Source organism: Scleropages formosus, chromosome 13 (assembly GCF_900964775.1).
Source record: "Scleropages formosus chromosome 13, fSclFor1.1, whole genome shotgun sequence".
Classification (NCBI taxonomy): domain Eukaryota; kingdom Metazoa; phylum Chordata; class Actinopteri; order Osteoglossiformes; family Osteoglossidae; genus Scleropages; species Scleropages formosus.
In genome coordinates, this window is record NC_041818.1 from 9,594,175 (window position 1) to 9,608,214 (window position 14,040).

Sequence of the window (14,040 nt, forward strand, 5' to 3'; positions counted from 1 at the left end):
AGGTGCAAACTATAGGTACGACAGGGAAGCTTAATCAAACTCCTACATTCAAAATAGAAGTTCAGCACGTAACGGGCAATGCACCAGCTGCTTCAAAATTGGCATTTCGATTCCCATTCACATGGACATAAGCAAAAAAACACAACTATATCCATAAAAAAACTCACACTGGTGTCCTCTCTTCATGAAAAGACCTGCACCACACCGGCAATGAAAAAAGCAATGCTCTGAATCCCAGATTATGAATCAAAACAGATTTCAAGTGACAATAATTCCGTGTACAAGACTACATAACGTGATGTGCATGGGCTGCTCACACTTTAGTGAGGAGTTATTTTTAACCTTACATTTATATCAACAGTTACAAGCACAAGCGGTAGCAAAAACAGAAATGGAAACATTTTCCCCCTCTTAACACAAATCTGCGGGTACACGACTTGCGTTTGTATACGACAATGTCAAAAGGCATTTATTCGGAATCAAAGCTGGTTTATCTATTAAGCGCTGAACGGAAGGCAAGCAATCCATGTTTTGTAAATATACGTCAAGGCAGGGCGATACCGCACCATGCGGAGCCTCAGTACTCCGAGCACGCGGATCAGAAGCAGCTCCTGTAAGGAAACACCGAGGTGTCAGGTCTCGCTGGGCTGCAAAGTAACGGTTAGAGGCCCGGTTCACACACCGACACCGCGTTGACACTGGAGCTGTACTTCCTGCACTGAAGTAAAGTAAGATCTTTACTCCTCCACTGCCCGCACTCATTCCAGGGATCTGTCTTGTCTTGGTTCTGCACTCACGTGTTGTAGTTCTCCCCCCTCGGATGTGTAACTCACCTACAGGCACAATGACAACAGAGCTGACTTTGACAGCAAGGAACAAAGCTGCAATCTTCCACTAAAACTGAGTTTAGGAAATAAACTGCAGCCCCGGTAACTCCAATTCGAAACATCAGTAACCCTGACAAGCAAAACTAACCGAAACGAAAATGAAAACACACTCAGACGCGCACTTTAAAGGCTTTTAATCCAGAGAAGCAGGCAAACCTGTCCCCACGTTGTCGGCTCTGTCAGTCAGTCTCCCAAGGAAACGAGTCGCACTCAGCGGAAACAGAAGCAAGCGACACCGCAGCGGCTCTCGGCGCGCAGAGCCGATGTGAACAAGCGCTCCGAAACTCGCGTCACGTTAATCTTTGGCTAAACGCAAAAGGGCACTTTATTCCACTGACTTAGTCACTCCTCGTCCTTGTTTTATTCTGCCCGGTCGCCGACACGGTACAGGAGCGACCGCTCGGCCCGCCCACTGCACCAGCCCCCCTTCCCCCCCCCCCCGGGTTCCGCTGCCTTCCTTTCCAGCACAACAAACTGCTGCATCTTTCAATGGAGACCATAAATTGATGAGTTTTCTTCGCCAACAACAGGCCCGACGCGTGTGTTTCTTCTGCAGTGCTGCGACTCTCTTTCCGTTCTGGAACATGAGCGGCATTTCGCCATCGAGCGAGTCCGCTTAGTACGGGGAGATTTGGTGGAAGGGTTTTTTTTTTTTTTTTTAATATATATATATATATATATATATATATATAAAAAAAAGAAACCTTGTCAACTTTTCCCGGGCCTAGTAGGACCACCGCACCGGCAGGTCCACTATTACCTTCTTCCCGAGGTGGAGCGACACACACAGTCCGAGCGAGCGAACGCTAAGTAAGGAACGGAGTGACTGACAGTCCCACACTTACCGACCGAGTTCAGCAACAAACTGTGTCAGATTCGAGCACCTTGGCTTTACATTCCATTTCCGTAAATATAACACCAAGTGCACCAGTTACCGTGAGAAAAGTGTATTGCTCACTACCGGACTAGTCAGTCACAGAAACAGTTTAAAATAAAGCCCAAAATGACACCCCTGTGTTTCGTCAGGAGCGAACTCGCCGAGCCCCGGCCCGGCCCGGGCGGGTTCGTGACATGTTTACTTCGGTAACTTTTCTTCCTCTAGAGACTACGTGTACTGTTACTTAACATGTCGAGTTCCTGACTTGAGTTAAGGAGCAGATTTTTAGTCGACGAGTTGCAGTGAGAAAATGAGTCCAATGGAAGGGGGAAGACAGGGTTTCGGCTCGCTTTTCGCCTTACCTGGCTGGACGAGTTCTCAATGACCGTCAGCAATGGCGTCCGCGCTGACATCGTTAGGTTTCTCCGCGCGGAAAGGAGGATCAATGGGGACGCGAGAGCTCTCAGAACCGAGGGCACATTTATACAGGTTCTTCCGAGCCGACTGCTTCCTCGCGGCACCGCGACAAAACAAGACAACACGACGATTTAATAAAAATAAAAAAAAAAAAAGTGCGCTGCCGAGCTACATTCACTACGATCAACAAGTACAAGGAGGAGGTGTTCCCGCGCGGCGCGGCTCGCGAGTTTCCTCACTCCTCCTCCGCCGCGATTGCCGAGCAACTTCGACAGCTCCCTAATCGTTGTGTTGAGCGACTAAAAATCGATGGAGCGAGCAAAACGCGTTCGATTAAACTCCAACTAGAATGCGTACGTGCGCTACAGCGCTTGTAAAACAGACGAAGCGGCGTCGGTTGCAGCAGCGGAGGCGCTGCTCTGTCACACTGCTGGCTGAGCTCTCCGGGGAGGGAAGCGGGTCGGACGGTTCCGTTGCCGCGGGCAGCGGAGGTTGTCGCCGGACGGCGGAGCCGAGATGCTTCCACGACGGCCGCGTTCAAATTGACGCCGCGGATTCACAGTTTAGGCCGATCGGAACTCGACCGACGACGTGACGTCCGCTTCGATAAGGAAAAGGCGGAGATCGAGATGATGGTTCACATGAAATCACACCTCCCTCCCCGTATTTTGGAGAGCAGAAAATAATGCCTCCGGCCGAGCAGCCAGCAGCCTCTGTGGGTCCCAATCCGAGCAGAGCCCCGCGGTTCTCAGAGCCGTCCGTCCGCGTAAATCACATCAAGTGTAAAGGCCGGGGCCGACTAACGTCGGTTGGGGGCGAATCAACGGCTTTTCAAAAAGAATTGGTCCAAAAAACGTGAAAGGTGTAAAGTCCGCGGCTGGTAACGTTGTCCTGAGGATAGGATGAGCGCCCGGGTCCGACGAGTGGGGACACCGCTGGGGCCGACAGCCGACACGGTCCGCACTGAGACTCGATACCGGAACAGGCGCCAGGGAACATGGCGGCTGCAGCGCCGAGAGGGGGAGGGGTGGAGTGGGGAGGGGGGAGGAGGAGGTGGGGAAAAGAGGGCGACCGGCGGAATTCAGCTTCGGCTTCTGCTTCGGCGCCCGTCAGGTCCCGCAGTGTGTATCGTGTCCGAGCCAACCGAACCAGTCCGAAACGGGACTTTTCTCTCTAAATAAAGTGCTCGGCCTCGCCATCCTGGTGGCTGTTAAAGAGGGCGCGAACAACAGACGAAGCCTCAAGTCAATATGTCCTTCAGCTTGAGGAGCGGTCCTGTTGTTTAAGTTCACAAAACATTAGTTAACGCTACTGTAAGATTTATATTCGTGATTAACTAATTATTAAAACAGGCGAGGGTATTAATTTCTTAGTTCGAGCTTCCCATTAAGTGAATAGAACAGCGAAATTCAGCAGGGCCTGGGTGCATGCAGGTGAACACTCCTTATGTGAGGTAATTGTCTAAATTTAAAATAAAATATGAAAATTGAAAAATAAATCCTTAAATCCAATAGGAGCAGGGTAACAAGCAAAAAAAAAAAAAAAAAAACTTATAATACAGGTACAAAATGGATAAAAGTGGTCGACCAACTCAGGCCTATACATATATTAAATACACACACAAAGCAGGAAAAAGTGTTGTACGGACAGTAGGAGTGTGGTGGTGTTTCACTGGAGCCAGAAAATATACAAGAAAATAAGCCATTAACTTGTACAGAAGACAGACAGGACTCAATTTTATTAATCCGAGCACAAACTCAAGCCACAAATGCCTTGGGCAGCAAGAAAGGACTTTGCACATTCTTGCTTAAAGATATTTAGAGAAGGAGGAAGGGGGGGAAAAAAAAACAAACCACTTTTTTGGGTTCACATAATTCATTGACAGCACACTATGATTCTGTGAAGCAATCAATGCCTTTATACAAAAATAAGATTTTTCTTTAAATAATTTTACGGAAGTATGTTTAAGAAAACACCAACATCTAAAATTTAACTCTTACATTTACAATTAACTGTCAAGAGAACATGGCAGGGAAGAACTAAAACAAAATCTTGTATTAAAACGCATTAAATAAACAAATAAGGAGCTCAATGAAGCAGTTCATCGATCGCCACAGTTGTCAGATCGGAAAAGAAACCGCCCTCATTGTCGCCACCTCCAAACACAAGCAAGGTTTGTTCGGGACCTTCTTGTTCCTCATCTACTGCAGAACCCTGGAAACGATCACATAAACAGCATTATTACTGACCGGAGCTCCTCAACAGCAGCGTAACGGCGAGTTTTTCCCTGCATTTCACCATTTTCTCCCAGTTAAGTCACAGGCAATTACCGGATTTTTATGCCTATCCTCTGAAAGCGCAACACCGATGCCAAATCAGACAGGGTGAAAACAGGCAAACACCTCCTCTGATGTGCATGGTGTGAACAGCCTGCAGGCTCCTTCAGGCACCCAACGTGTTGAAGGAGAGCACTATTTGCTGGATTCCAGCTGATCGTAAGTGTCGCTGTGAGCAACGAGAGGGAAAAGAACAGCAGCCATCTCACCCACCCGGGGGAACATGGGCCAATTTGTTTCCTCTGAGCCTCTTTACTGCAGATGGCTAGTGTTACAAACAAGGTATCTGCCGCAGGGTGCGCAGCAGTTTCCCGAGAGCCACACAGCGAAGAGTATTCTAATAATTGCAACCGGTTACTTGAGGAGAAAAGTGATTGCGATGTAGCTCGGAACCGAATCGAATGACCCCCCCCCCAAATCTTGGTGACACAGCTGACGCGGATGCACGATTCCAACACTCTCGCACCGGGCACAGGCGTTCTAGACATCTCTTGCCCTGATCAGACACGCTACATTTATTCATTTAGCAGATGCTTTTCTCCAAAGCGACGCACATCTCAGAGAAATACAATTTGTGCATTATGTTAAAGAAAGAGTTACAGATGTGATTCTAATAATACTTTAATATAACTAACTGTTGATATGCCCCAGCCTGGGAAAGACTGCATTACACGATATTTGTCAAAGAGGTGCTTTTGTAAGCGCGCAGTACCTGTTTCGATGGTTTTGCCATTGTGATAATGGAGTGTCCAGCCCTGGGCGCAGCTGACAACTGGGTATTAACAACAGCTGACCAGCAGCTAGTCTCTGCAAAGGCGAAAGTAAACATTTTTTACTCTGTTAGTCTCTGCACTCAGAAATTTTACACACTTGCATCAAGATAGGAAGCTCAGTTCTTGTCATTTGGTGCTGCTGTACTCGTGGTAAATAATCCAGATTCCTTTACAGCCCATAACATTCACTAGGACCAGTTAACTTTGTCAATTACTGTACTGCTATGCTGTACTGGACCTCAACCGATCACCCACTGACTGAATAGCCCGTCCAGCAAACCTCTTCTAACCTCCACCCTAACAAGTTTTAGTGCAGTGGAAATTGTTTACTTTAGATGCTGGATATAAAGTCCATTATGAGCCCAGCAGATGTTTTCATTGACAGCGACTCCTGAGAGCACGCCTTACCTGCGTTGAAGACGAAGGTGTCGTTCAATGCAGCGTTCCCACTGTAGCCGCCGTGGACCAGGAATTTGGACTCGGAGAGCACTGCACAACCGTGCCAGCTGTGGATGGGCTTCATATCAGTAAAAGCCACCCCTGGACAGCTCAATGTGCAACAGCAATCAATGCAACTCAAAATTGTTTCTTATCCCAGCCTCACCAACAGGCAGAGGGCTCTGCTTTATAATGGACAACTTCGAAATCATTTTGGTTTTTCGGAGAAAAGATTAAGTTCATTCATCAACTGCCTCTGCACTAAAAGCAAGCAATTTTGGCCATAGTGCTGAATATGACTAAATGAAAGGATTGAAAAAAAATCATCTGTAACATTTTGACCTTTTAAAACATACTGATCCATCATCACCAGCATCATACGAGAACAAACAAGGAGGTACCCAGATCTAATGCTGAGGAGATGTTAGGAAACCAATCCAAAGCTGGCGAGGTTCATTTTGCTATAAACAGGCAAATTTCAAATGAGTTTTAGATCTGCCTAATGATGTCTGGTGTAGATGAAGCAAACCTTCGAGGGGAAGGAGACGGTCCACTGGTGTTCACGGCCAAGAACTCCATCAGACCTAAAACAGAAAGCACATTATGTTGGAAAGCAACGTTCCACCCAGCTACACACAAACCTGACGTGTCAACCGAAAATGAGGAAAGTATGCGAATTCGAATTTAAGGACACGGGTGTGTAACCAGAAGACAACCAGTTCAAGAGCCACTGTCCTCTACTACTGAGGTACCCTTGAGAAAAGTCCTTATGCAAAATTGAAACATTAAATTATCTGTTCAATTGGAATAAACACAGTTACACAAAATAAAAGCCACCTAGGCACTTTATTATGATATATTCATGCATTTCAATAGCTGCTTCTGCCCTGAGCAGGGTGGCAGTGAACCAGCCTATCCTGGAAGCATTGGGCACAAGGCTGTGGAGAGTACACCCAGGATGCCAGTAGCATCACCAATTCACTTAAATAGCCTTTAGAGTGTGGGAGGAAACCTGAGTACCTGGAGGAAATCCACAGACACAGGAAGAACATGCAAACTCCACACAGGCTGAGTGGGGATCGAACCCACATCCTCTCGCACCACCCAGGTATCATGAGGCAGCAGTGCTACTTGTTGTGCCACCACATCCCCACTTTTTATTATTATATCACAACAGGCAAAAGTGCCATTGTATTGAATCATTATTCCCTTGTATAAGAGAACGTTATTTTCACAACCCATCACTGTGTGGGACCCCATTATGTCAGCAATGGATGTACGCTAAAAACGTCTCACCCAGGTCGAGCGCGTGCATGTCATTGAAGCACACCGGAGTGTCCCAGCCCCCAAACACAAAGATTTTCCCTTGAAGCACACATGCTGAATGCCTGAGAGAGAGAGAGAGAGAGAGAGAGAGAGAGAGAGAGAGAGAGAGAGAGATTTACAGGTCATCTTCAGCAGTTCTCGTCAAAACTGACAGATTAGACATAACGGAGCAACACCGCCCTTCTCTCATCCACAAATAGAAAATACCTCTGGCATGTGAGCACATCACAAGCACACCAAACGCTACGCAAAGTGAACATGGGAATTCTCAGATCTTCTCACGAGAGTCACAAATGACACTGGGGTGTTTCCTACCCAGATCGCGGTGCGGGACGGTGCCCGTTGACAATCGGCTGGTACCAAATGGCCATTTCAGGGTTGAAGATGTACAGTGCGTCGCTGCAGCCGTCTGGCTCCGGGTGCGGCCGTGGGAACACGCCCCCCAGCACGAACAGCTCCCCCCGGAACAGGCTGCAGCTGTGGTAGGCTAGCGGGGGCACCTTCCCTTGGGCCTGAAGCAGCGTCGTAAGAGACCAGCCACTATGAAGACCGGTAACTATGTCTTTCTGAACCACATTCAATCCCACAACCACAACAGGTAAAGCCATAGCTGTTAATAGCCATGGCGAGTTATATTTAGGCTTAACAATGCTTTTAACGCAACTTACACATTGTACTATAGTATAAATACACTACATCACATTGCAATCCTGCTCAGTCTCCTCCTCACCCATTAAATGAGTCCCAGTTCAACTGACCTCCACCATTGTCCAGCGCCAGCTCTGCGTGTCCAGGATGTGGACATCATTGAACCATTTCTTGTTCTTCGACCCGCCAAAGACGTAGATGCGCTTTGACTCGGGGTCAAAGGTCGCGGTGTGGCCGATTCGGGCTTCGGGAGTTGGGCCCCCTGCCAGTGTCTCTGCCGGCACCCAAGACATGTCCTCTGTGGGACAAAACCAAATAAGAAGCCACAGAATTATGCTTTAATTATACAGTGCTGTGGAAAAGTATTTGCTCCCTTCCTGATTTTTTTTTTTTTTTTTGCATTATTTGTCACAGTTAAATGATTGAGATCAAACAAATTTTAATATTACACAAAGATAACCCTACTAAATACAAAATGTAGTTTTTAAAATGATGATTGAATTTATTAAGGGAAAAAAAGCTGGCAGTGTAGTGGTTACAGCTACTGCATTTGAATCCAAAGGTTGCAGGTTTGAGCCCCTGCCCCAACTGTAGTACCTTTGAGCACCGTACTTATCCTAAAATTGTTACAGTATTTAATATAAAAAAATACTCAGCTGTACAAATGGGTAAGTAATTGTAGGTAGATTAACATTGTAAGTCGCTTTGGAGAAATATCAGCTAAATGAATAAAATAAAAATGTAATGCTTTAGGGGGGCGCAGCGGGTTTGATCGGGTCCTGCTCTCTAGTGGGTCTGGGGTTCGAGTCCCGCTTGGGGTGCCTCGCGATGGACTGGCGTCCCGTCCTGGGTGTGTCCCCTCCCCCTCCAGCCTTACGCCCTGAGTTGCTGGGTTAGGCTCTGGTTCCCCGCGACCCCGTATGGGACAAGGAGTTTCAGACAGTGTGTGTGTGTGTGTGTGTGTGTGTGTATTATGCCTTATTGCGCAATCTGTGAAATGCATTTCTAATGTTTCTAAAACATACAGAACAAATCCAAACCCACACTTTATTTCATTAGAGCTGCGCTATATGTAGAGCGTAGGCAAGTGCCGTCATGTTGAACGCAACTCATGGCGACCGCTTGTGTGGCTTCCACACATTTCCTTGGACTGCAGCAGGAAACCCTCACGAACAACAGCAGAACATGCCAACTCCACACAGACTGAGCCGGGATCGAACCTGGGCTGCGGAGTCGTTACGCGAAACCTTCAACTCCGACTCCACAGCACCGCCCACAAGTTGCACATTATATTAGAATCGCCGCCTAATCCGGCAAATATAGGCCTAAACCTATTAGATCTCTATTTTTTGGGGGTCGACTTAAACAGTACATTCAGTCGGAGTCTATACATTTTTACCGACTCCAGTAACCCAGTGATTCCTTCCGATTTTGACTCCACTGCACTGGATCAAACCCCGTATCTGAAACCGCAGTCCAGGCATTATGAGGCGTGAGCTACCCGCTGCACCACCATGCCGCTATCTAGCGCCGCTCCAGCTGGACACGGCTACAATGCTGGATGCCGGCATGTTACCGCGTCCTATAAAAAGGACAAGTAAATTAATTGGCGTCATTTTATTTTATGACCGCGCAACAGACGATCTTACCAGCACACAGCTTCCACATGGGATCTCTGCAGAACTGCATCCTTGAGCCCTGTCCTCCAATAAGAATTGCTGTCTGAGGGTCAATGGGGCAAAGGGTTTGACCCCAGCGACCCGATGGAATAACCAGTGAGGCTGCGTCAAAGAAAAACACAGAGGCTGTGTAAACCGAACATATTTTATCAGACGCATGTGGCAGTTTTCTCGCAGATTTTTTCCCTTTCATACGGAGGGGCGGAGAAGATGGACTGAACTTCAGCGTAGGCCGCAAGTATCCGAGTAGATATTAAAGCTTGTCAAATTACCCGTCTGTGCTGGAGCCCTGCACTGCTTGCCCTTGGCCTTGTGGGTTTGGGGAGCGGAGGCACTAGTGTGCTCCTCACTCTGAGCGAAGAGGCACGCCTGTCTACCACGGGCCTTGCCTCTGACTTTCCGGTGGGGGGTGGCGGCGGCAGTGTCCGACACCGAGCCGTTGGGACACACGTTCTCCCGTTCCCCGGCACGGCCATCCCGCGCATCCTCCTGCCCCCTCTTTCTCTTCCTTGGAGGATCCCTGACCAGGGGGGCCGCGGTGCTGTTCTGCAACGAGAACAGCGGCGACATCGCGCTTCGTTCTCCAACACGGGAGCGATTCAGACCCAATCGTACACGAGATGCCGTGCCATCGGCAAGAACAGATACGGGGCATTCGTTGTTCTACGTGCGACGGTGATGAATCCCAGTGTTTGCTTTGGCATTTAAATACCACAAAATGTTCAGCTAATGAGATCCTATAATGCAGGTTGTAATTATTTTGGAACACATGCTGCGTTGTCAGTGTTGCTAAATATTTCTCAGTGGCTGTAAAGGTTCTGTAGAAGTTATTATTGAGAAATACAATACAGCGGTGTCAATGTTGACTGCAAGGCTATTTGTGCTTTTTATAGCAACTCATCCAAGCAAGGTTTTTTTTTTTTTTTTTTTAAATAGCATCTCACATTCAGTTGCTTACAAGTACATAGTTTTACAGCATAATTTACCATTTTTCACTGGAAATTAGCAGGGATAAAAGCTCACCGTTGGGGTACATTCTATTTTTGAGCGCATGCCATCCTCCCCATCCTGTCAAAAAAGAATCACAGCATGTGATATGAACAAAAATGTCAATGTTTGTGCCTGCATAAAAGACTCAAATAGAGGGTGAAACACACCAACGTCAGCGAGAAAGTGTACAGAATGGGCTCCGCTAAAGGTACCGACCGGACCGTCTCCTTCCAGAGTGACGGTTAGCGTAGAACCCTCCTTTCCCACTTCTCCTTCCCACCGGTCCCACAAAAGACACCTGAGAAACGTGAGACATTCACATTTATTTAACAGATGCTTTTCTCCAAAGCAACTTCTAATGATCTCTACGTAGTGTTAGCAGCCCACACACCTTATTCATCGCGGTGACTTACACTGCTAGATACACTACTTACACTGGGTCACTCATGCATACAACAATGGAACACAGACACACTCTCTGTCACTCACACACTATGAGTGAACCTGAACAGCATGTCTTTGGAGTGTGGGAGGAAACCAGAGCACCCGGAGGAAAGCCACACAGACACGGGGAGAACACGAGCGGGGATCGAACCCGCATCCTCTCGTACCACCCGGGCGCTACTCGCCGTGCTGCTCAGGGTGATGCTGCAGAACACAAGGGAGACGAAGGCAGAGAGAGCAGGTAACCGGACTGACTTGTGATGAGGGGTTAATGCGCCAACAGCGACGGGCTGCCCGTCAGTCGCACTCAGCTCCACGGTGACGTCACGGCGCCTCCTCCACGCTCCGTGTGCGAACACCACCACCTGGTGGATGTGCGGCGCTACTGCAACTGAGCCCTGCCGCTTCCCACCGGCACTGAGGACAAAATGGGGCCAAATGGCAGTTACAGCGCACCTTAAACACGCTGCATTTCCATCCAGTTCACGAACTCATTCTTTCGAATTCACAAGCAGAATCCCGCATTCTCTGCTAATGTTAATGCTAAAATTAATGCTAAAATACCGTAAGCCAGACGGTTTCATTAAATAATTGTGCAATACAAACAAAGCGATAATAGATATTAATTCTTGCTACATATTACAATACACAGCAATAATATTATTACGTAGATGTGTAATGTGAATTTTTAATAACTGGCAGCTAAGTTATAAACTTTTGTTTTGACGAGTTCTCAATAATTACTGTCTTACCTTAGGAGTCTGCGAGGTGGATCGCTTACTCCCAGAAGCGCATAGACAGAAAAATCGTCCATATTGAGCCGTATTTCAGCCACAGTGCGATTCCAGGGCAAAGTTTTCGGAAAAGGTTTGCGCGTTTTAAAGAGAATCCTGAGCTGCGTTCGAAAAAGAACCTACAAGTACAAACAATCTGAATCTGACGTTCCCTCCGCGTCCATCTCCCGCCAAAGGCGATCGAACGGCGCAAAAACCGCGCCACTACAACCTCATTGGTGTTCGCGTGGCTGGTCTTCATCCAATCAGCAGCACCACAAACCTGTCAATCAACAGAAATGTCCACCAATTAAAAAAAGAAACCGGGGAATGGGTGGGACTTAAAGGTGGAGTATCCCGGAAGTTGAGTTGATATTAACCCCATGCAATGAACCTATAGGTTTCTGACGTGTTATTGTATAACAGTAGAAACTGTTAAAGGGAACGGGCAGGACTGTATTACAGAAATATAATAAATTCTGTTATTTTACAAGATAGAATGAATGTACACCACATGCAGGTTTCGAATTTAGTGTTTATTATTTATAATATTTTGTGAGACAAACACACACAGTTGACCTATAAAGTTTAGATAGCAGAATTCTTAATACAAATGCATCCGCTAAATGAATTACTGTAAATGTAATGGTATCGCCAACTGTGTACAGCTACACATTGTCATATTTGCAGTAAGTAGCTTTAGTGCATCCCTCTTGTGCACAGACTCAACCAAACATAATGCTGCACCTCTGCATGAAAGCGCAGTACTGGAGCTGCCTTCACAAGCGTATTAATTAATATGGCCAAGCTCCAGAGAAACTGGGACAGAGCTGCTCTGCAAGCGTGCGCGCACACACACACACACACCGCTTGAGCTGATGAGACAAGACACATGTAACTTTTCATCACGCTCATTTCTGTCCAAGGAGGGCTGTCCTGGCCCGGTCTGACAGCAGTCATGTCACAGATAATCATCATTCACTCGTCCTCCTTCTCTTCCTATTCATCACTATTCACTCCAGAACAATTCTTTTATGCACACACACACACACACACACACACACATATACATACAAACACACACACACCCACAGGAAGAATGCACAGGCACACAAAAACTGTCCGAGTTCAACGAGACCCATGTGTCTCTTTTAACGCGCATGAATTCTTAAGCATGCCACACCGCTCTTATTTTTATACTCATCTGCAGCATCACCTGAAAGGCTTTTTTTTTTTTTTTCAAGAAAAGAGTACATGTGCTTTGAAATGCACTTAAAAATCCTGACAACTAAAATCAGAAATACATTCAAATGACCAATGTAGTAAGTTCCCTATGATTTGAGCCATTTATTAATAAACCGTCCATAAAAGCTGGAATTAATGGGACTGTAGTTGGCGGGGGTTGGGGGGGGGATTATGAGACACGGTCTGACAGTTTTATAAAACATCGAGATATTTTAGGAAGGCGTCCCAGATAATTTTTGTCAAGTTTGATCTGTACATTTGTAAGCACACATATATGATACATTCGGTTATCGACCGACACGATTGTTTTCAAAACAGAAGCACCGGCGGATCAGTGCGTGTAGCTCATTTCTCTTAGGCCAGTTATTTCTCTGTAACCATGTCTGAAAGCAAAAAAAGCAAAACAGCATAAGGTGCATCCATAGAGGGACATCCGTGTTAGTATTTCGGAGTCTGCAGGCTCAGGCGGTGCGATCCAGAGATGAAAATCCCTCTTGTGCAGAGATTAGTTCTGCAGTCCAAACTTATCAGTCAAATTCCTTCCACCGTGAGCAGTGAGTCTAGTCTGTGGGTTCAGCCCGAGACCAGAAATGACTTTAAATAATATTCATTCAGCTGCAAACGTTTTCGATACGTAAAAGACAACTTATATCTATTGTCTATATCTATATTGTCATTAAATTTTGTTGTCTTGGAGATTTTGCTGGATTTTAAGTAACGTCGCACCTCAAATGAATGGAAGGGCCCCGATAAAGAAACAGGAGCTGCATTTGCAGTTATGATGCTGAACAGATAAATTTACATTTATTCACTTAGCAGATGCTTTTCTCCAAAGCAACTTACAATGGATACTATGTAGTGTCACCAGCCCACACACCTTATTCACCGCAGTGACTTACACTGCTAGATACACTACTCACACCGGGTCACTCATCCATACATCAGTGGAACACACACTATCTCTGTGACACTCACACATGTAACTTTAAATAAAGGAAGACCTTAAAAAAACCTTAAATAAAGGAAGAAACATGCCGGTTGGTTTTTGCCCACACTGATGTATTAACAGCAAGTGGCAGGGAGGAGAGTTGAATAAACGTCATTAAAAAGCAAAATCGATCAGTATGTTAGCTGTGTGTGTGTGTGTGTGTGTGTGTGTGTGTGTGTGTGTGTGTGTGTTATGCAATACCAGTTCGTACAGTACTCT

At 46.5% G+C, this 14,040-nt stretch overlaps 2 protein-coding genes across 12 annotated transcripts in view; both read right to left on the minus strand.

Moving 5' to 3' along the window:
* Nucleotides 1-3,183, minus strand: part of mark2b (MAP/microtubule affinity-regulating kinase 2b) — a 45,485-nt gene extending 42,302 nt beyond the window's left edge. For 10 of the 11 annotated variants that reach the window (XM_018737263.2, XM_018737262.2, XM_018737253.2 and 7 more), the window contains exon 1: nucleotides 2,127-3,183. In XM_018737263.2, coding sequence (XP_018592779.1) covers nucleotides 2,127-2,177 — 51 coding nt within the window. In that variant the 5' untranslated portion in view covers nucleotides 2,178-3,183. Of the gene's footprint in view, nucleotides 1-1,043; nucleotides 1,206-2,126 lie in introns of those variants that run through there. The other variant, XM_018737260.2, reaches the window with a different exon arrangement.
* Nucleotides 3,184-3,957: 774 nt separating this feature from the next.
* krcp (kelch repeat-containing protein) lies at nucleotides 3,958-11,807 on the minus strand. The gene is made up of 13 exons (XM_018737242.2): nucleotides 11,568-11,807; nucleotides 11,071-11,232; nucleotides 10,588-10,669; nucleotides 10,405-10,449; nucleotides 9,654-9,927; nucleotides 9,352-9,483; nucleotides 7,813-8,000; nucleotides 7,370-7,566; nucleotides 7,025-7,116; nucleotides 6,258-6,312; nucleotides 5,699-5,796; nucleotides 5,230-5,324; nucleotides 3,958-4,395 (listed from the first exon to the last, which is right to left on the minus strand). The coding sequence occupies exons 1-13, from the start codon at nucleotides 11,627-11,629 to the stop codon at nucleotides 4,270-4,272; spliced, it is 1,608 nt and encodes a 535-aa protein (XP_018592758.2). The 5' UTR covers nucleotides 11,630-11,807; the 3' UTR covers nucleotides 3,958-4,269.
* Between the last annotated feature and the right edge of the window lie 2,233 nt (nucleotides 11,808-14,040).